The following is a 23590-nucleotide window of genomic DNA, read 5'->3' as shown; positions in this document are numbered from 1 at the left end:
TTTCAGATGAAAGTTCTCTTTTTCTGGCCATTTTGAGCGTTTAATTGACCCCACAAATGTGATGCTCCAGAAACTCAATCTGCTCAAAGGAAGGTCATTTTTGTAGCTTCTGTAACGAGCTAAACTGTTTTCAGATGTGTGAACATGATTGCACAAGGGTTTTCTAATCATCAATTAGCCTTCTGAGCCAATGAGCAAACACATTGTACCATTAGAACACTGGAGTGATAGTTGCTGGAAATGGGCCTCTATACACCTATGTAGATATTGCACCAAAAACCAGACATTTGCAGCTAGAATCGTCATTTACCACATTTACAATGTATAGAGTGTATTTCTTTAAAGTTAAGACTAGTTTAAAGTTATCTTCATTGAAAAGTACAGTGCTTTTCCTTCACAAATAAGGACATTTCAATGTGACCCCAAACTTTTGAACGGTAGTGTGTGTATATATATATATACTGTATACATATATATGTATGTATGTATGTATGTATGTATGTATGTATGTATGTATGTATGTATGTATGTATGTATGTATGTATGTATGTATGTATGTATGTATGTATATATATATGTATATATATATATATATATATATGTATATATATATATGTATATATATATATATATACATATATATATATATATATATATATATATATATATATATATATATATATATATATATATATATATATATATATATATATATATATATATATATATATATATATATATATATATACATATGTATATATATATATATATATATATATATATATATATATATATATATATATATATATATATATACATATGTATATATATATATATATATACATATATATATACATATGTATATGTATATATATATATATATATATATATATATGTATATGTATATACACAGTCGTGGTCAAAAGTTTACATACACTTGTAAAGAACATAATGTCATGGATGTCTTGAGTTTCCAATAATTTCTACAACTCTTATTTTTTTGTGATAGAGTGATTGGAGCACATACTTGTTGGTCACAAAAAACATTCATGAAGTTTGGTTCTTTAATGAATTTATTATGGGTCTACTGAAAATGTCAAGTCCAATGCTGGGTCAAAAGTATACATACAGCAATGTTAATATTTGGTTACATGTCCCTTGGCAAGTTTCACTGTAATAAGGCGCTTTTGGTAGCCATCCACAAGCTTCTGGCAAGTTTCTGGTTGAATTTTTGACCATTCCTCTCGACAAAATTGGTGCAGATCAGCTAAATGTGTTGGTTTTCTGACATGGACTTGTTTTTTCAGCATTGTCCACACGTTTAAGTCAGGACTTTGGGAAGGCAATTCTAAAACCTTCATTCTAGCCTGATTTAGCCATTCCTTTACCACTTTATGACATGTGTTTGGGGTCATTGTCCTGTTGGAACATGCAACTGCGCCCAAGACCCAACCTCCGGGCTGATGATTTTAAGTTGTCCTGAAGAATTTGGAGGCAATCCTCCTTTTTCATTGTCCCATGTAAAGCACCAGTTCCATTGGCAACAAAACAGGCCCAGAGCATAATACTACCACCACCATGCTTGACGGTAGGTTTGGTGTTCCTGGGATTAAAGGCCTCATCTTTTCTCCTCCAAACATATCGCTGGGTATTGTGGCCAAACAGCTACATTTTTGTTTCATCTGACATCACATGGACAAAGATAAGACCTTCTGGAGGAAAGTTCTGTGGTCAGATGAAACAAAAACAACAACAAAGTCACTTGCACCCAGCAAAACAGGAAGTGATCACTGAGCAAGCTCACAGCCAATCAAGTAACAGTATCAACCATCATGTTTGGTTGTGCCATGTTGTTGTCTCGCTGTTGATTCTCTGCATGGAGTGATAAAAGAAACTGACATCTTGATATATCAACTCAACAGAAACCTAAAGGGGAACTGCACTTCTTTTGGAATTTTGCCTATCGTTCATAATCATTATGATAGACAAGAAGACAAAAGTTTTTTTCTATTTTCAGCTTTCTAACATGTAAAGATTGTCTCGTTCTTGGTGGCTAGCAGTGAAGCTAATGGGAGTAATCAATTCTACCACTAAATCTCTTTAAAATTCTTTCAAATACCGTCAACAATACTTCATTCACGTTGCGTAACCTGTATAATAACCAAGCTGTAGCAACATTGTTATTGTAAGAGTGAACACTGAGGACCTCTTTTTCTAGCGTAGTAACACATCGTTTTGCTACGGTATTAGTCGTGGAAGCTAACTACGGCAAGAGATAAGCGAGCTTCTACGACAACACGAAACACTTTTGAGTTTGTAATGCACAACACTGAGATACTACACTAATCTGTACTGACTGGAAAACATGAACAATGATATTGCAGTATCTAAAGTATTATTTCATGTTTTGTTTGTACACAGCTAGCTATACAGCGTATGTACTGTAGTTGTACTAACATGCATGACGTGCTGTGTGTATCATGATGGATATTTAAAGTGACTCACTCGAGGGACAGTTGTCTTTTTGGTCCAGCTTGCCAGGGACGTTTTCTCCGGTTAATTATGGGTAAGCTGTACATTTATGTGGACATAGCTTGGCTTTAAGTTCCACATTTTGTAGCTTTGATTCACTTTCGCCTTACTCTGCTCCAACGTCTCACTCTTCCTTCGTGCTCTCTTTTAGAAGCAGTAGTTCATTCTCCATCAATTCAGTTTAAAAAAGATACGGTTGAAAATCCTCATTTGTCCAAAAATAGTCGTCTTTGTTGTCGGTTACCAAGTGTGCGAAGATTATACCACACACACACGTTTTGTATCCGGAAGTAGGAGCACACATTGTCGGAAGTGCGCTGCTATGGAAACAGAAATAAATGCGCCGAAGAATTAGTTCCGGCATTGATTAAAGTGATTAAAATACGGTAAATATTGAACATATTACATATTCTTCTGAACCTATATTGCCAAAAGTATTTGGCCACCCATCCAAATGATCAGAATCAGGTGTCCTAATCACTTGGCCCGGCCACAGGTGTATAAAATCAAGCACTTAGGCATGGAGACTGTTTCTACAAACATTTGTGAAAGAATGGGCCGCTCTCAGTGATTTCCAGCGTGGAACTGTCATAGGATGCCACCTGTGCAACAAATCCAGTCGTGAAATTTCCTCGCTCCGAAATATTCCAAAGTCAACTGTTGGCTTTATTACAAGAAAATGGAAGAGTTTTGGAACATCAGCAACTCAGCCACGAAGTGGTAGGCCACGTAAACTGACATAGAGGGGTCAGCATAGTGCAAAGACTTTCTGCTCAATCAGTTGCTACAGAGCTCCAAACTTCATGTGACCTTCCAATTAGCCCACGTACAGTACGCAGAGAGCTTCATGGAATGAGTTTCCATGGCCGGGCAGCTGCATCTAAGCCATACATCACCAAGTCCAATGCAAAGCGTGTGATGCAGTGGTGTAAAGCATGTCGCCACTGGACTCTAGAGCAGTGGAGACGCCTTCTCTGGAGTGATGAATCACGCTTTTCCATCTGGAAATCTGATGGACCAGTCTGGGTTTGGAGGTTGCCAGCAGAACGGTACATTTCGGACTGCATTGTGCCTAGTGAGAAATTTGGTGGAGGAGGAATTATCGTGTGGGGTTGTTTTTCAGGAGTTGGGCTTGGCCCCTTAGTTCCAGTGAAAGGAACTTTGAATGCTCCAGGATACCAAAACATTTTGGACAATGCCATGCTCCCAACCTTGTGGGAACAGTTGGAGCGGGCCTCTTCCTCTTCCAACATGACTGTGCACCAGTGCACAAAGCAAGGTCCATAAAGACATGGATGACAAAGTCTGGTGTGGATTAACTTGACTGGCCTGCACAGAGTCCTGACCTGAACCCGATAGAACACCTTTGGGATGAATTAGAACTGAGACTCCGAGCCAGGCCTTCTCGACCAACATCACCAATGCACTTTTGGAAGAATGGTGGAAAATTTCTATAAACACACTCCGCAACCTTGTGGACAGCCTTCCCAGAAGAGTTGAAGCTGTAATAGCTGCAAAAGGTGGATCCACATCATATTGAACCCTATGGGTTAGGAATGGGATGGCACTTCAAGTTCATATGTGAGTCACGGCAGGTGGCCAAATACGTTTGGCAATATGGTGTATATACTTGCAGTGTGTATATAAAACGTTGCTGGAGGGTTTGGAAGTTGTCTTAGAGGGCTTTGAAGGCTACAACGATGACTCCCATTAGCCACAGCTTCCAAATGTTTTTATCATCTTTAAAATAAAAAAAAGTGTGTTCTTGTCTTTCATAATGATTGTGAACGATAGGCAAAATCCCCCCCAAAAAGTGCAGTTCCCCTTTAAGTTATTCAGTCTCATAAAAAATAGAAATAATTATCGATATCGATCAATTATAAAAAAACGTATTTTGTGATAGTTTTCAACGCCCAGCCCTAACGTGTACTAAAACTGCTCTTTACGCTGTTACAAAAATAACAATAACTCTATTCAACTTGTGTCCATTTAAAAGTGGTCTTCCCTCACTAACAGCCTCACACATGATCCCTAAAAGCATCACTATATTCATCGGTGTTAAGAAGCAAATTTGCCATCTAAAAAGTAGTGCCAAATCCATTTGTGGCGGTCCAAATGTATTCCTGGCGGGCCACCACAAATAAATGAATGTATGAGAAATGCTGCACGGGTTACCAATGTTATATTGTATTTAAAATCTTGTTTTAACCCACCTTTGACCATTGTACCTTGGAATCATCATTAGCCCCACTCAACTATGATTGTTATTGTTTGTACCTCACAGGCTGTTAGCTGCTTTAACGCTCTCGTCCTGAAAGCAGAAGGAAAAGTAGATGCCGATATTTTCTGTCAGCTGGGCCACTTCAACCTCCTGTTGGAGGACTATCCAAAAGGTTAGTTTTGCTCATATTCCACGATGTGTTTTTTTGTTTTTTACTGAAACCTGCGGTGTTATCTGTAGAGTTCAACATCTGTTCTTTCTTTTCTCATACCTCTTTATTCTTAGCATTATCGGCATACCAGAGGTACTTCAGTTTACAGTCGGACTACTGGAAGGTGATTATTTTCCCCCAAGTCCAAAACAGCAAAGGGTGTGTGTGGTGTAACATTTTTGCCAAATTGTAACAATTGCGGTATTTTGTTTTCTTTTTTCCACCGCAGAATGCTGCCTTTTTATACGGGCTGGGCTTGGTCTACTTCCATTACAATGCATTTCAGTGGTGAGTGTTTTTGTTTTGATTATTTCTGTTGGATACAATTGCATCTCCATCCAGTGGATTCTCCAACTTTAGTACGTGCATGACTAGTGGTGCGCCGTCTCCATCTAGTGCAGTGCTGGGCAAATATTTTGAGTGAAAAATATGTGTCTGGGGGGGCCAATGTGTATGTGGGTATAAATAATATATACACATTTAGCTGTAAAAATCTGCTGTACAGTTAGTGTGTTTAGGTCCCTTTTTTTCAGGAACACTAATACCAAAAGTCACAATGTCTGATAGAATTCTAAAAACGTTATGCAGGCATGTGATTTTTCCGTCTAAAGTCGGAATTCCGTCTTTTTTAATCTCGGGGGGAATAAAAATGATCTCCCATTTTTCGTTTTTTTTTCTCCGACCCTAAATCAAGATTCGAGACGTAGTTTATATTACGCCGTAGTTGATTGGTCGATATGTTCCTTGTGACCAATCAGGACATCTGTTATGTATGATGACATTAATAACGTCATCATACCGCCATTTTCCATATGTAAACGATGTCGGTTCTCGAGAGAAAGGACACTTTACGAGTAAAATAAATTGATAAACATGTCAAAATAAGTTTCGATGGGACTGGATGGAAAGGGAAATCACTGATACTGTTGGGAAGAAGGAAGTTACGACTTTGTTCGGTGATTTTATTTGGGAAATTGATCGTCCCGGAAAGGTTTTCTGCACGTGGTGTCATGATAATATTGACTATGGATCACGAGGTTTCAAGGCTTTGGAAGTACATGCGAAACGCCAAAAACATATGAAACAACTTGAAGCAAGGAAAACCAACTTTAGCTGGTACTTTTGGATGTCAACCCAAAGTGAGCAAACCTTACGGACTTCATCCTTTGTTTACATCGAGAGGAAAGATCCACCCAAACAACCCACTTCAGTTGCAGACAGGGTTGTTAATAATGAGGTAAGCTAAATATTTGCTTGCGAAATACGCATGTTTGTTTTAAATATTAACCAATTATTGCTTTGCGAAATATAAATGGGTTTTTCTAAAAATAAAAAGCCACGTGAAAATATATTATGAAATTACAGAAATTCAAAGAGTCGCATTATTGAATCCAGTTAACAATTTATTTGAAATAAATTTGCATATAATACTATTTTGTAATACTAAGTTCTTATGTAGTCTGTTGAAACTATTGTCAGTGGTGTAACAATCTTGAAGGTAAATATTTTCACACTTGTTTCATGCAATATGTCAGTGTCCTCACATTATTGTTATGTCCTATATTCAAATATGAGTAAACAATACTAAACACGTTTAATTATTTTCATAAATTTATATCCTATTTTGGCGAAAAGAATGAAATGTTTACATTTGGTATTTTGTTAAATACATTTGCAAGGAAAGCTCATGTTAGGGCTCTCTGAGAAAGCTAATGTGTGAAGTGAACTGAAGTAATGTGGTAATACTGTAAATAAACTGTAGATAATAACACTGATCAATGTGACACCTGTGGATGTGAAATGAACACAAGATGTAAATATTAGTGACTAAATACTGTTGGGACTGAACCATATACAGTGATTCATTAGGATAATTGGGTTATGTATGTTCTATTAATGATGTTTTCATGTCTTTAAACACTAAAATATTTTCTTCAAATGGTGCTGTCTTTGTTAATTTTAGCATGTTAAATTGGTGAAAAACCAGGAGCTTCGGGGTTCCCCCACCAGGGCACTGGTGGGGGAACCTGGCTGGACCTGGCTGGGGGCCTTCGTCCCCCAGACCCCCGAAGTCTTTTTCATTGTGGTCAAATCACATGCCTGGTTATGACAGACCACCTCAAAAAATGGAATGGAATTTTACAGTTTTTTACTGAATGGGACACCCAAATTGTACACTACAATAAAGAAAGTGGGATTTACAATATTAATATGAATAAAACACAGAGTATTAACAACATATGAACATCGTTCCTCTTTTACTTCTCAGACCAGCTCCTCCATAGACATCTTTTACAATCAAGCAAAAGACAACAAAAATGTAACAAACAGCAAAATATGAATGCTAAGGGTATTTAAAGGCCTACTGAAAGCCACTACTAGCGACCACGCAGTCTGATAGTTTATATATCAATGATGAAATCTTAACATTGCAACACATGCCAATACGGCCGGGTTAACTTATAAAGTGCAATTTTAAATTTCCCGCCACACTTCCGGTTAAAAACGTTTTATTATGCTGACGTATGCGTGTGACGTCACGAGGACAAGGGAAGTATTCGGAGCCCGGAGAATCCTATACAACAAGCTCTGTTTTCATTTCGTAATTCCACAGTATTCTGGACATCTGTGTTGGTGAATCTTTTGCAATTTGTTTAATGAACAATGGAGGCGGCAAAGAAGAACGTTGTAGGTGGGATCGATCGGTGTATTAGCGGCTGGCTGTGGCAACACAACAAGGACTACTTACTTAGCAGACGCCTAGCCGATGCTAGCCGCCAAACCCACGGATGAAGTCCTTCGTCGCGCCGTCAATCGCTGGAACGCAGGTGAGCACGGCTGTTGATGGGCAGATGAGGGCTGGCTGAAGTAGGTGGAGCGCTAATGTTTTTATCATAGCTCTGTGAGGTCCGGTTGCTAAGTTGCTAAATTAGCCTTAGCGTCGTTAGCAACAGCATTGTTAAGCTTTACCAGGCTGAGAATTATTAACCGTGTAGTTACATGTCCATGGTTTAATAGTATTGTTGATCTTCTGTCTATCCTTCCAGTCAGGGATTTATGTATTTTGTTTCTATTTGCATTTGAGAACGATGCTATCACATTAGCTCAGTAGCTAAGTGTGTCACCGATGTATTGTCGTGGAGATAAAAGTCACTTTGAATGTCCATTTCGCGTGCTTGACTCTCATTTTCAAGAGGATATAGTATCCGAGGTGGTTTAAAATACAAATCCGTGATCCACAATAGAAAAAGGAGAGAGTGTGGAATCCAATGAGCCAGCTTGTACCTAAGTTACGGTCAGAGCGAAAAAAGATACGTCCTGCACTGCCTCTAGTTCTTCACTCTAATGTTCCTCATCCACAAATCTTTCATCCTCGCTCAAATTAATAGGGTAATCGTCGCTTTGTCGCTCCAAATCTCTCTCGCTCCATTGTAAACAAAGGAAAATTGTGAGGAATATTACCTCCTGTGATGTCACGCTACTTCCGGTACAGGCAAGGCTTTTTTTATCAGCGACCAAAAGTTGCGAACTTTATCGTCAATTTTCTCTACTAAATCCTTTCAGCAAAAATATGGCAATATCGCGAAATGATCAAGTATGACACATAGAATGGATCTGCTATTCCCGTTTAAATAAAAAAAATGCATTTCAGTAGGCCTTTAACACCTACAATATGATATATGATCACTTTTATGTAGAAATTTGTTGTAAAAATTTGCTCCCGCATCCCTTCTTGACAAATGCGTGTCGGGCTGGCTGCTCTGAAAACAAACCCCGCCCACTCTGCTTTGTTCCTCGTCTGAGCTGCTGTGACGTGGATTACCGTAATAACTCGTATTAACACCCAAAAGCGCAGATTTCGACCATTGAATTGCTTTCTATAGTCAAAGACTTACGGTCATTTAAAAACAGCACATCATAATGGCGGCGACAGTTTTGATGTTAAAGGTCTAAAAAAAAGGATGTAGTATTACAGCGATCCAAAAAATGTAATATATTTGTTCAAAAACCTCTGCCTTGTTTTTAATGACTATTTAGGCCTGCTACGATACTGTATTTTAATGTTTGTCATTATGGTGGTACTTGGTGAAAAAAGTTTGAGAACCACTGTTTTGAGTAGATACAGATCAAACTGCTAGCCTGTAAACAAAAGTGTGTCCTTTGGCAGTTAAATCAGAGCTGCCCAACATGTCCTTATTAAAATATCACTAAAGACATTTTGTGGGTGTTAATAGTGATAAAACTTGTCATTTTGATTAAGAGTATCTTCAGGCAATATTTTGCAGCAACCTGCAAAGGCGCTGTTGGATTACTCCCAATTAGTTTGCACTATAAAAAAATAAGTAAACATTGATGTCAGGTTTGCAGTATAATAGCACCAATTCACAGTTCAACGCAATACGTCACTGTCATTGAAACATGTTCCATCTCATTATAAACAGTATATATACATTTATTTTTTAAATTAACTGCTGATTTAATAAATATTTAAAATTGGGGCTGCCTTTGTGTCATTATCAACGCTGCTATGATTTAAAGGGAAAATGCACTTTTTGGGATTTTTCCCTATTATTCACAATTCCTTTGTAAGACAAGAAGACTTTTAAAAAAAAAAAGTTCTGCATTCTAATTTATAATATACGGCAAGTACGAGGTGGCTAACAATGAAGCTAACAGAAGTCATTATGTCATTGCATCCACAAAGCCCTATAAAAACATTCAAAAACGGCCAACAATACTCAATTTACATCTTGTGACCTGCCTATTAGTCAAGTATTTGCGATATTGTTAATATGCACGGACGGCGAATAACTACTTTTAGCGATATCCTATCCCAGGGGTTCCCATTACGTCGATTGCGAGCTACCGGTCGATGGCTGAGGGTGTGTCAGTCGATCGCCAGCCAGGCATTCAAAAAATAGACCTAAAAATTAGCGGAGGAACTCACTAAGACGTCACTTGATTGACATTCACGGCACCCGAGGGCCTTCTGAGATGATGCTGGCTGCTGCCGGACCATTATTAAGAAAAAATGACCGACAGGAAAGCGAGAAACACATTATATTTCAACACTCTCGCGGCGTACCTGCCGTCAAAACTGTGAAATTAATGCGCCGCCGTAGGCTTGAAATGAGCAAAATATGTAAATACTACATGTTATTATGTATGTGCCTGTTACTAAGTAAACATTTTTACTTGCAGAACGTATATAAAACATTTATGAAGGTTTTTGGATGTTTTTTGTTAGAGCGCGTTACAGTTGGAATAGAGCAAATTCCATTACCTCCGCTGTTTATAAATTAGAATGCATAAAAAAAGCAAAAAAAAAGGGGTGCTTGTCTCAATGTGAATAATATACACAATTTAAAAAAAATAAAAGTGCAGTTCCACTTTAATATTGTAAGTTTCAGTGTTTCCCATAAACTGCCAAGATACCTGTGGCGGTGGGGGCGTGGCTATGGGCGTGGTCAACATGACATCATTGAGTAATTTGCATAATTTACTACAATGATATGATTTTCTCTAAAAAGGCTCAAAAAATGTATACTTACTAATTAATAATAACAGTTTTGTTTTAAACGTCCATCCATCCATTTTACAATATAATTACAACACTTTATGTACATATTTATATACAGATTTGAACAATAAGTTATTCACTGAAATATATTTATTAATTGTGGTTCTTACAAAAAATATATCTCATAAAATATAAAAGCTAAAATGTCTCTTAAAGCTCTGCCCCTTTAATTAGTGCATACTAAATAATTTAACTTTAGCCTACTACTACAACCATATTATTTACCAGCAACATAAAGTGAAACAGAGGCAGAGGTGTCCTGCCACAGTCAGTAACAAATAAACAGAAAACAGTAGTGGTCAAATACAAATAAGGCAACAAGAGAAGTATCCTACACTTCTCTTTTGTAAAGTAAATCTGAACAGCCTATATGGGCATCTACATCAACTATATGATTTTCCTGAGAAGCTGGACAGGACAAAAAAATAAAAAAAAATAAAAAAATTATTTTTAATTTTTTTAATTTGTGGCGGACGTAATTCTTTCGTGGCGGGCTGCCACAAATAAGTGAATGTGTGGGAAACACTGAGTTTATTGCATTACTTGTGTTTTTGCTGCTGTTTTTGCTACTCATACAACACAGCCAACGGAATGTGTGCTATTGTTTGCACGTCACTGTTCAGTTTACCGGCAACATGATGTATATTTTTGTAAAATATTTGCATGTTCCATTTGCATCTTACGTTTTTCACAGTAAACGTTAAAACGCGGCAAGAGAACAGCGTAGCCTTGCTCCCTCTTTTAGCTGCAGTCTGTCTCACACTCAGTGACATCTTCCGCCTGCGATCTCTTTGCCAGCGTGGGAGGAAAAGGGCGATAGCGGAGAGCACGTAGCGATGGAGGAGTGGGAGGGGCCGTGCGGAAAGGAGTCGGAGGGAATTGGGAGCACTGAGTTCAAAGTGTGCGTGTGTGTGTGTGTGTGTGTGAGCTCTGCAAGCATCATGCTGAAGAAAGGGGCTTCAAACTGTCATGCAGATGTCGTCGACACAGTGAGATTTGTATGTTTTATCACTGTAGTTGGCTGGCTTGGCCTGTGCAAGTTTATAATGCCAACTATTTTAATTGGGTCGTTTGTGTCAACAATGCAAGTTTGCGCTCTGATGCTTCAACATTGAACTGAACAAATGCCACATTATACAATAGAAAAGTTGACTTAAAAGACTATAATTTTTTTGTACACATTCTTTTGGATGCTCAACGACTCACAGATGTTTTACTTGATTGCGGCCATGTTTTCAACCAATCTTACTCAAATTACACATACGTTGTATTCCGTCGCGTGACTTCTTCCCGAAAGTGATAACCAGCGGTGGTCAACCAAGCCAAGACGGTTGATGTGCAGCGAGCAGCGCGCAAACTCTCTGTGTACGCAAGGGGCCTCGATCTTCCTGCAATAAGCAGATACAAGCAAACATGTAAACTAAAACTATGCAATGAGATTAATCCCTGCACTTTATTTAAAAAAAACAATACAATTATTTTTTTGAGTGATTTTAAGGATTATCTGTCGGTGGAGTTCCCAGACATATGGAACTATTTTGTGCTTAAGACGTCATTCTACACGATAAAACAGATGGGAACTTGGAAAAGCATTGCGGTCTACAACTTTGTGTGTGGCTGGGTCAAGGAAATTGGTATCAAGACTATTCCCAGATAAATATGCATCATTTTTGCTCGGGTATTGTTCAGTTTATTTGGAACATGCATACGATACATTGTAAGGCATCACATATTTCCAGTCGTTTCATTACAGCACGTCCGAAAAGGAGTAGGAAGAAGCTGCACTTATTTATTCCTACCCCTTTTCACACCATAGCAATTTTATCCCATTTCCTTGTTCTCTGTAACAGAACAGTGAATACATAATAAATGAATATACCATAGTAATTAAATGAATATTAAATACATAAATAATCTTTATCTAAAAAAAAAAAAAAAGGGGGTTCAAGATGTTCATCATAATTATTGTTCTGTGTACTTTGTGAACACTTGTAGTTTGAACAGTCTCTTAACCTGAATCATATTGGTGCTTTGTTTGATTTATTTGCTTAATCCATTCCATAATTAAATTTCACATACAGATACGTTAAAGGTTTTAAATGTTGTACGTGCATACAAATGTTTTAAATTAAATTTTCCTCCAAGGTTATAATTCTCCTCTTTTGCTGAGTAGAATTGTTGTACATTCATGGGTAGCAGGTTACAGTTTGATTTGTGCATAATTATAGCTGTTTGCAAATGCACCACATCGTTGAATTTCAATATTTGTGATTCAATAAATAAAGTGTTTGTATGTTCTCTATATCCAACATTATGTATTATTCTAATTGATCATTTTTTGTAACACAGTTAGTGAATGAAGCGCACATTTGTAGTTGTTTTCCATATTTCTACACAATAACTCAGATATGGTAACACTAGAGAGCTGTAAAGACTATGAGGTGATATTATGTCTAGAACATGTTTTGCTTTATTCATTATTGACGTGTTTCTTGCTACTTTATGTTGTATATTTTTTACAAGAGTTTTCCAGTTCATTTTATCATCTATTATTGCACCCAAAAATGTGTTTTCTTTTACCCTTTCAATATCTACTCCGTCAATTTGTATTTGACTTTCTCTTCTACTGTTAACAAATAACTTTATTTTAGTTTTACTGAGATTCAACGTTAGTCTGTTTCTTCTGTTATTTGTATTAGCTTCTGTGCGTTCTCTCCTGAACAAAACGCAGTTGTGTCATCTGCAAATAATACTAACTTTAAGTCCTTTGTAACTTTACAAATGTCATTTATATAGAGATTGAACAATTTGGGTCTAAGTATTGATCCCTGAGGTACGCCACAAAATATTTTCAGTTGTAGAAGTGTGTCCGCCTATCTTCACGTATCGCTTCCTGTTGGTTAAGTAGCTTCTAACACAGGTTGCATTTCATGATTTAACTTTGTGTCCTGCGAGGATGCGTCAATGTAAACAAACTATGACAACTAGCATCTCCATTTAACAAACTAACAATTCCTGATCCATCACCATATTTGATTTGGGTCCTGTTGTCATGTGCTCTGACACATTTGTGAGGCCTTTCCTGACAAAGTACCAAATTTTCCGGACCATAGGGCCCACTGGATTATAAGGCGCATTGCAGATGAACGGGTCTAGTCAGGTCTATTTTCACACAAAAGGCGCACCGGATTATAAGGCGCATTAAAGGAGTCATATTATTGTTGTTTTTTTCTAAATGGAAAACACTTCCTTGTGGTCTACATAACATGTAATGGTGGTTCCTTGGTCAAAATGTTGCATAGATTATGTTTTACAGATCATCTTCAAGTCGCTTTCTGACAGTCTCTTCAGGATGCGCCGTTTTGTGGGCGGTCTTATTTACGTGGCTCACCTTCGGCAGAGTCTTTTCTCTGTCATCTTTGTTGTAGCGGTGTAGCGTGCAAGGACGGAGTGGAATAAGTGTCAAAAGATGGAGCTAACTGTTTTAATGACATTCAGACTTTACTTAAATCAAAAACGGAGCAGCATCTCCTCATCTGGAAACAACAACAACAATATGTGTCCCGTGACAAACTCTCTAATAACTAAAGTTCCTTGGGTGAATAATGTCAACTCACTACACCGGTATGTTTTAGAGCTTTCATGGCGAGTTTAGACGGATATAAGTAAGAACTTTACAATACTTTATATTAGCAATGGCAACAGCGAAGGATGAATGTCCCATAACAAGAAGATAGAGAAAAAGAAGATTATCGACTACGTTGTCGTCACGGACTACAAAGGCGGATGCGCAAATTTTCAGGACTTATGCAGATCCCAAATACAGATCAGCAGGTATCCGAAGGTAAGAAAAGTTGCTTTTGCATAATTTTGCAAAACAAAACTGCAAATAATGTCTTACCTTATACACACACCATAATAATCCTCTATGTTGAAGCACAGTACAATCCATCAAGCGGTGCGGCTTCATAGCTTACCAAAGTCGTACTAAAACATTTTGATAGATTTTTGCACATTCTAAAAAGATTATTAAAATAAACAAAAACATAACAAAAGTGAAATAAAAGGTTAAAAAAGGTTAAATGTAATTTACAAAAAGTTGCAATGTTGACTAATAAACAAAGCTGTTTATTTTTCTTTCAAACTGTCATTGTTCAAAACATAATATTGAATCAAAATCAATGTTATTATGAATTATTGACCTATCCAAGGTTCCGATTACTTCACATCAAATATTCCACTAAGAAAAATATTTTTGGTGGAAGATTTGGAAATTTGGTAAATAAATAACCCCAAAATGTATATTTTGTTGTTTTCTTACTGTACCGAAAATGAACCGAACCGTGACCTCTAAACCGAGGTACGTACCGAACCGAAATTTTTGTGTACCGTTACACCCCTACCGTGTGTAATGTTCTATATTTTCAATGAAACATTTAATTTATTTATCATTTATCATTTAAAATGTTGGTGTTGTTTACTTGAGCCATATTGTAGCCTACATGTATCCCTTATGTATGACTGTCATCTACTGGTCACACTTATCATTTCACCATGTACCAAATAAAATAGCTCCAAGGTCAGTAAGCACAACCAAAATGATTCCGTACATTAGGCGCACCGGGTTATAAGGCGCACTGTCGAGTTTTGAGAAAATGAAAGGATTTTAAGTGCGCCTTATAACCCCAAAAATACGGTACTATTTTCTTTTTTTTATATAATTCTCAAAAATGTTCAGGAGGCCTCTGAAGCATGTGCTAGAATTATTACTGACTACAACAGCCTGACATTTGCTCCTTCCTTATGCTGTTCACCGGCCTCTCACCCTTCACAGTCAGGAGTAGTCACACATGTCTGTCTGCGATGGTCATTTTAGCCCCACTGTTGGCATGCCACTCCAACTTTCTCGTCAAATATTGTAGAGGTAGTCATTGAAAAACACTACTCTGTGGGGCATGCATTGTCTTGATAGTAGATGGAGTTGGATCCCAGACTGTGGAGAAGTGAGATTTTGACTGGTTACCGAATCTTATCTTGATATATGTGCATTGAGACTGCCTCAGGAAGCCTGAGAATTATGGAGATGCCGCCTGACACTGTCACACTTTCTCCAGCAGAAGGCTTTTACAGCAAGCTGCTCACTTTGACCCAACAATCCAACTTCCGTGGGTTGAATGTGGCCTCGTTGCTGTACATGTTCAGCTTTCAGTGCGTGTGTTGCAGACGCCAGCCTAAACAGGTCTGATGACGAAGAGCAGTCTGTTTTAGACTGGCTGGGTACTTTTGTGATGTTTTTGAACGTTATACTATGTTAGGTCTGCACGGTTCCCGGGAAAAATTGTGCCTTGCTTTCTTATATACTCAATCACACGCACTCTCCACTCCATTAGTTAGGGCCCGAGCAGCGGAGCAAACGATGCAGAGCACCGCCAGGGCCTTATTAAACTGGTATTATCATTATTATTGGACTTAAACTATTATTGGTCCCAGGAGGACTGTTGACAGAGGACTGAACCCATGTACTTTTAAATTCACTTTTTTATTTAAAACTGTTTCAAATTTCATGTATTTAAAGGCCTACTGAAATGAATTTATTTTATTTAAACGGGGATAGCAGATCTATTCTATGTGTCATACTTGATCATTTCGCAATATTGCCATATTTTTGTTGAAAGGATTTAGTATAGAACAACGACGATAAAGATCGCAACTTTTGGTATCTGATAAAAAAAAGCTTGCCCCTACCGGAAGTAGCGTGACGTAGTCGGGTGAACATATCTGCAAAGTTCCCTATTGTTTACAATGATGGCCGCCAGAAGTGAGAGAGATTCGGACCGAGAAAGCGACGATTTCCCCATTAATTTGAGCGAAGATGAAATATTTGTGGATGAGGAAAGTGCAAGTAAAGGACTAGTGGGGAGTGGAAGCGATTCAGATAGGGAAGATGCTGTGAGAGCCGGGGGTGACCTGATATTCAGCTGGGAATGACTACAACAGTAAATAAACACAAGACATATATATACTCTATTAGCCACAACACAACCAGGCTTATATTTAATATGCCACAAATTAATCCCGCATAAAAACACCTAGGTGTTTGTTATGCTAGCTCCTAGCTACTAGCTCGAGCTAGTTATAGCTTGAGCGGGTTATATGGACGGGATCCCGTCCATATAACCCGCCAATACAATTCAAACACCTGCACAACACACACACTCACTCAGCCCAAAGGACCGTTCACCTAACCCAAGGTTCATAAAGCTTATATATTTAACCAAAGTTACGTACGTGACACGCACGTACGGGCAAGCGATCAAATGTTTGGAAGCGCGCGGGTGGGACCTGATATTCAGCTGGGAATGACTACAGCAGTAAATAAACACTAGACATATATATACTCTATTAGCCACAATAAATATGCTCATATATAGCAATAGTGAACTATTTTAAATTCTAAAAACAGCAATGATGTGGAGCCTAAAAGTACATCAAACAAACAATATTTTTGTTAATTTTCTCCCAAGAGCAACGTCATAATGTTAGTTTTAATGAAGTGAATTTAATTATATTTATGTAGCGTTTTTCTCTAGGGACTCAAAGTGCTTTACATAGTGAAACTCATTTTCTACATCTTTAAGCTACATTTAAACCAGTGTGGTTGGCACTGGGAGCTGGTGGGTAAAGTGTTTTGCCCAAGGACACAACGGCAGTGACGAGGATGGCGGAAGCAAGGATCCGACCTGGAACCCTTAAATTGCTGGCACGACCGTTCTACCAACCGAGCTAATTAAAAGGCTAAAACATATCTAAAAACAAATCCTAGTGTTTTTATTCATTATTAGCATCAGCATTTTAGCCTTTTCTCATAACGTTATACCCTTTTGCTGTAGTTTCCAGTTTTGCAAATTTTATTTCTGTAATGGGCCACACGCTAATAATTTTTATTTATTCATAAAAATCAGCGTTTATTTAGCAAATGGCCTCCAGGCAACATTTTATCTTCCTGCTGAAAAAAGTATAGTATCTGGTAGGGTTGTCCCGATACCAATATTTTGGTACCGGTACCAAAATGTATTTTGATACTTTTCTAAATAAAGGGGAACACAAAAATTGTATTATTGGCTTTATTTTAACAAAACATCTTACGGTACATTAAACATATGTTTTTTATTGCAATTTTGTCCTTAAATATAATAGTGAACATATGAGACAACTTTTCTTTTATTAGTAAGTAAACAAACAAAAGCTCCTAATTAGTCTGCTGACATATGCAGTAACATATTGTGTCATTTATCTACCTATTATTTTGTCAACATTATGAGGGACAAGTGGTAGAAAATGAATTATTAATCTACTTGTTCATTTACTGTTAATATCTGCTTACTTTCTCTTTTAACATGTTCTATCTACACTTCTGTTAAAATGTAATAATCACTTATTCTTCTCTTGTTTGATACTTTTACATTAGTTTTGGATGATACCACAGATTTGGGTATCGATCCGATACCAAGTTGTTACAGGATCATACATTGGTCATAATTGAAATCCTCATGTGTCCAGCGACGCATTTCTTGAGTTTATAAACATTATATGAATTTAAAAAAAGGATCAATGGAGGCAAGGATTAGCGATTTAGAAGTAGCTAAAATGGATGCGGATGGACGTTAGCCACTAGCTAGCTAGCCATGTCTTAAAGCACCTCTTCCTGAGAGCGTTTCAGTGTTATAGCTTCACCTTTATCGTTAGTTTTTAAGCCAAAAAGAGTCCATTCCCCCTATTCTGTCTACACACATTGTCTGCCTGTAAGTACTCTGTGATTGTGTGTTGCCGAACATTCTCCTCTGCTTGTAATACCAGCAATGTCACGACCGTATACCGTACAACCCAAGTATCTGGTCAGGTATCAGGTCGATACTACAGAGGTTAGATCGATATTTTTATTAATCAATCCAGGTTAAACATTTTTTTTGTTTAAATTGGCTTTTAACAAACAATTGCCATAAGTATTTATTATTACCGTATATTTTGGATTATAAATCGCTCTGGAAACTTTGATATAAATATCAGTGAGGGACATATGTGACTGAAGTTGTGCAAGGACAAGTTTTTCCATGATCTTGGACAGAAAAGGGAGATGTGATATTGGACGGAAGTTGGATAGAATGGATGGGTCTAGGTCAGTGGTTCTCAAATGGGGGTACGCGTACCCCTGGGGGTACTTGAAGGTATGCTAAGGGGTACGTGAGATTTTTTAAAAATGTCTGTCAAAAAGAACTGTGAAAAGAAATGCAACAATGCAATATTCAGTGTTGACAGCTAGATTTTTTTGTGGACATATTCCATAAATATTGATGTTAAAGATTTCTTTTTTTGTGAAGAAATGTTTAGAATTAAGTTAATGAATCCAGATGGATCTCTATTACAATCCCCAAAGAGGGCACTTTAAGTTGATTATTACTTCTATGTGTAGAAATCTTTACAATTGAATCACTTGTTTATTTTTCAACAAGTTTTTAGTTATTTTTTTATTTATTTTTCCAAATAGTTCAAGAAATACCACAACAAATGAGCAATATTTTGCACTGTTATACAATTTAATACATCAGAAACTGATGACATAGTGCTGTATTTTACTTTATCTCTTTTTTTCAACCAAAAATGCTTTGCTCTGATTAGGGGGTACTTGAATTTTAAAAAAATTCACAGGGGGTACATCACTGAAAAAAGGTTAAGAACCACCGGTCTAAGTTATGTTTTTTTTAGAAGTGGTCTGACTACAGCATGCTTCAGGGCAGTGGGGACGATACCCAGCCTGAATTAGCTGTTCATAAGGAGAACAAGGCTTGGACCAATGGTGTCCATAACTTCCAGCATTATTTTAGCAGAGAAAAAATCTAGAGGACAGCCAGTGGGGTTTAATTGCTGGGCTGATTTTTTAAGATGAGAAATGGAAATTGATTCAAAATTCTGAAAAATGTGCTGTACAGGAGGACCAAGTAGGACAGTAGTTGGATTGCCTGACAGGCTGGACCTTATTAATGGAAAACTGTTGAAATGCATCACATGTGTGCTCAAGTACAGCATTTAAAACAGCAGTGGTGGGGTTAATAACAGAGTTAATAGTGTTAAATAGAACTCTGGGGCGATGACTTGTTGGTGATGATGTTAGATAAATATTTAGTTTTTGCTTCTTTCACAGTTTTGTGATATGTGGCAAGACTGTCCCTTAACATGAAGTCCATCTTTCGTCCATTTGCGCTCAGCCTGCCTGAGCGTGGATTCATTTAGCTTCGGGTCAGGAGCAGATTTGGTTACTTTTGTCCCTGAGAGGAGCAACAAGAGTCCAAGATCTGGGAGCATGTCGAGTGGAAAGAGGAGAGGACACTTTCAGGACATATGACAGGTCAAAATCAGTGGATGTTGAGAAGGTGATAATCCGGCTACGGTAGGAAGGAACAGGCTTGGTTGGAGGTGGAGGCGCTAGACGCAGTGGTTCTTAACCTTGTTGGAGGTACCGAACCCCACCGGTTTCATATGCGCATTCACCGAACCCTTCTTTAGTGAAAAATAAAATGTTTTATTTTTTTCAAATTCAAAACAAAGTTATGTTTTTTTACTGGTGCACAAAATGAACCGTGCATGACTGTGTTGGTTTTGTTCAAAGAACAAAACCAACACAGTGCATGAACTCACAACAAATTACACACCTGCAAATCAGATGGAAAATTAGAGGGAACAATGTTTGGGGGTATCCATAATACGCCGATAGGGAGAAGTTTTTATCTACACGATGAGTCGGGTGTGTCTTGACCTCCACGGCGGAGACTCCGCCGAACCCCTAGGGTTCAATCGAACCCAGGTTAAGAACCACTGCGCTAGAGCCTCAAAGCAGATGAGTGAGTGAACTGAAATGGGTATATTACGAACATCATAGACAGTCCATGGGAGATAAGATCCAGTGTGTGCCTAAGCTGATGAGTCGGACAGGCTATGGACTGAGTGAGGTCCAAAGATTCTAATAGTGAGTTAAAATCTTTCGCCAGCTGATCAGAGGTGCATTCGACATAGATCTTAAAATTGCCACAAATCAATATTTTTATCAATGTTTTTATTTTGCTTTGTTGGGCTGTAAACTATAGCACATAAAATAGAAGTGGGCAGTGTGAGAACAAAAAGTTGTAGTTCAAAGCTGACGTAGGCACTGTGGCGATACCCTCGCCCCTCCCAACATATTGTTCACAAACTTGGGAAATGAGGTCCCCAGGCCCAGACAGGTGCCTTTGCAGTTTGTAAAAAAAAGAAAAGAAAGTGGACTTTTAGTAAACTGTATTATTGCACCAACACTGATCCTTCAGACACAAACTACCACTGTCTGTTTGCCTGTCTGTTTTTCATATTGTGTATCTATATTTCCATCCATCCATTTTCCACCCCCCGCTTGTCTCTTTCGGGTCGCGGGGGGTGCTGGAGCTTATCTCAACTGCATTCGGGTGGAAGGCGGGGTACACCCTGGACAAGTCGCCACCTCATCGCAGGGCCAACACAGACAGACAGACAACATTCACACTCACATTCACACACTGGGGCCAATTTAGTGTTGCCAATCAACCTATCCCCAGGTGCATGTCTTTGGAGGTGGGAGGAAGCCGGAATATCCGGAGGGAACCCACGCAGTCACAGGGAGAACATGCAAACTCCACACAGAAAAATCCTGAGCCCGGGATTGAACTCAGGACCTTCGTATTGTGAGGCACATGCACTAACCCCTGTTTTGCCGCGTATCTATATTTGTACTTTCAAATTGTATAGTCTTTATATCGTGCTAATTACGTAGAGGCTCCTCAAATCTCTTTATACTGTGTAGATTATGACTATAAAGGTGTGTGTGTGTGTATGTATGTATGTATGTATGTATGTATGTATGTATTTATATATATATATATATTTGTTGAAAGGACTAGTTGGTACAATCCCTGGGGACTCTGCATGGCAGGGGTGTCCTCCTCCCTAAGCCAGGCTTGCATATATATATATGCAAGCATATATATATATATATGTATATATGTGTGTGTATATATATATATATATGTATGTATGTATGTGTGTGTGTGTGTGTGTGTGTGTGTGTGTGTGTGTGTGTGTGTGTGTGTGTGTGTGTGTGTGTGTGTGTGTGTGTGTGTGTGTGTGTGTGTGTGTGTGTGTGTGTGTGTGTGTGTGTATATATATATATACACACACACACTGTAAATCTTTGGGTGTCCCACGATTCGATTCAAAATCGATTTTTTTTCAATTCAACACGATTCTCGATTCAAAAATGATTTTTTCCCGATTCAAAAGGATTGTCTATTCATTCAATACATAGATTTCAGCAGGATCTACCCCAGTCTGCTGACATGCAAGCAGAGTAGTAGATTTTTGTAAAAAGCTTTTATAATTGTAAAGGACAATGTTTTATCAACTGATTGCAATAATGTAAATTTGTTTTAACTATTAAATGAACCAAAAATATGACTTATTTTATCTTTGTGAAAATATTGGACACAGTGTGTTGTCAAGCTTATGAGATGCGATGCAAGTGTAAGCCACTGTGACACTATTGTTCTTTTATTTTTATTTTTTATAAGTGTCTAATGATAATGTCAATGAGGGATTTTTAATCACTGTTATGTTGAAATTTTAACTAATATTGATACTGTTGTTGATAATATTAATTTTTGTTTCAATACTTTTGGTTTGTTCTGTGTCGTGTTTGTGTCTCCTCTCAATTGCACAGTTTGTTGCAGTTCTGAGTGTTGCTGGGTCGGGTTTGGTTTTGGAATTGGATTGCATTGTTATGGTATTGCTGTGTATTGTTTTGTTGGAGTAATTAATAAAAAATAAAACAAATTTAATAAAAAAAATTAGAATCGATTCTGATTCGCACAACGTGAAAATCACGATTCAAATTCGAATCGATTTTTTTCCCACACCCCTAATATATATATATATATATATATATATATATATATATATATATATATATATATATATATATATATATATATATATATATATATATATATTAGGGGTGTGGGAAAAAAATCGAAATATATATATATATATATATATATATATATATATATATATATATATATATATATATATATATATATATATATATATATATATATATATATATATATATATATATATATATATATATACACACACATATACAGTACAGGCCAAAAGTTTGGACACATCTCATTTCATGGCGTTGTCTTTATTTTCATGACTATTTACATTGTAGATTGTCACTGAAGGCATCAAAACTATGACACCTGTGAAGTGAAAACCATTTCAAGTGACTACCTCTTGAAGCTCATGGAGAGAATGCCGAGAGTGTGCAAAGCAGTTATCAGAGCAAAGCGTGGCTGTTTTGAAGAAACTAGAATATAAAACATGTTTTCAGTGATTTCACCTTTTTTTAAGTACATAACTCCACACGTGCTCATTCATAGTTTTGATGTGACAATTTACAATGTAAAATAAAGAAATACAATAAAATAATAAAATAAAGAAAACACATTGTATGAGAAGGTGTGTCCAAACTTTATCCATCTGTGGCACTGCACCACAATCAATGGAGGGGAAACCCTTAACTTGTTAAACAGCATTCTGTGTATTGGCAGATTATAATTGTGATCAAAAATGTAATCATTCAATGATACTGAAAATGTAGTTTCAGCATTGATATGAACAATAATGCCCCTTTAACTACTTGGTAATGGATCCATACCCACTGAACACTGGCAAAAGCAGGTATTGTTGTATTGTTTGCGTGTTGGTATCAACGTTTTGATACTTTTGACAACTTTATTTTAAATGCAGCTTTTCAAAAAAATATGATTTATGATTTTTCTTCTTTGTGTGCGGACTTGCAATACACGTATGTTGTTAATCTCCAAGTGTAAATAACTGACAGCTGGTTACTTAAACTCTCATCATACACATCAGCATATCATAGCATTGGTATAAGCCTCTCACCTCAGGGATTTGGACT

General features: G+C 37.3%; 1 protein-coding gene across 2 annotated transcripts in view; it reads left to right on the top strand.

The window, feature by feature from the left end:
- kdm6a (lysine (K)-specific demethylase 6A) overlaps positions 1-23590 on the top strand; it is a 123279-nt gene that overhangs the window by 22933 nt on the left and 76756 nt on the right. For both annotated transcript variants that reach the window (XM_062061663.1, XM_062061662.1), the window contains exons 3-5: positions 4817-4925; positions 5039-5088; positions 5194-5252. In XM_062061663.1, the coding sequence (XP_061917647.1) occupies positions 4817-4925; positions 5039-5088; positions 5194-5252 (218 nt within the window). The remainder of the gene's footprint in view (positions 1-4816; positions 4926-5038; positions 5089-5193; positions 5253-23590) is intronic.

This window comes from Entelurus aequoreus, linkage group LG10 (assembly GCF_033978785.1).
Source record: "Entelurus aequoreus isolate RoL-2023_Sb linkage group LG10, RoL_Eaeq_v1.1, whole genome shotgun sequence".
NCBI lineage: Eukaryota > Metazoa > Chordata > Actinopteri > Syngnathiformes > Syngnathidae > Entelurus > Entelurus aequoreus.
The sequence above is the reverse complement of the archived record's forward strand: the minus strand, read 5'-3'. Positions and strand labels throughout refer to the sequence as shown.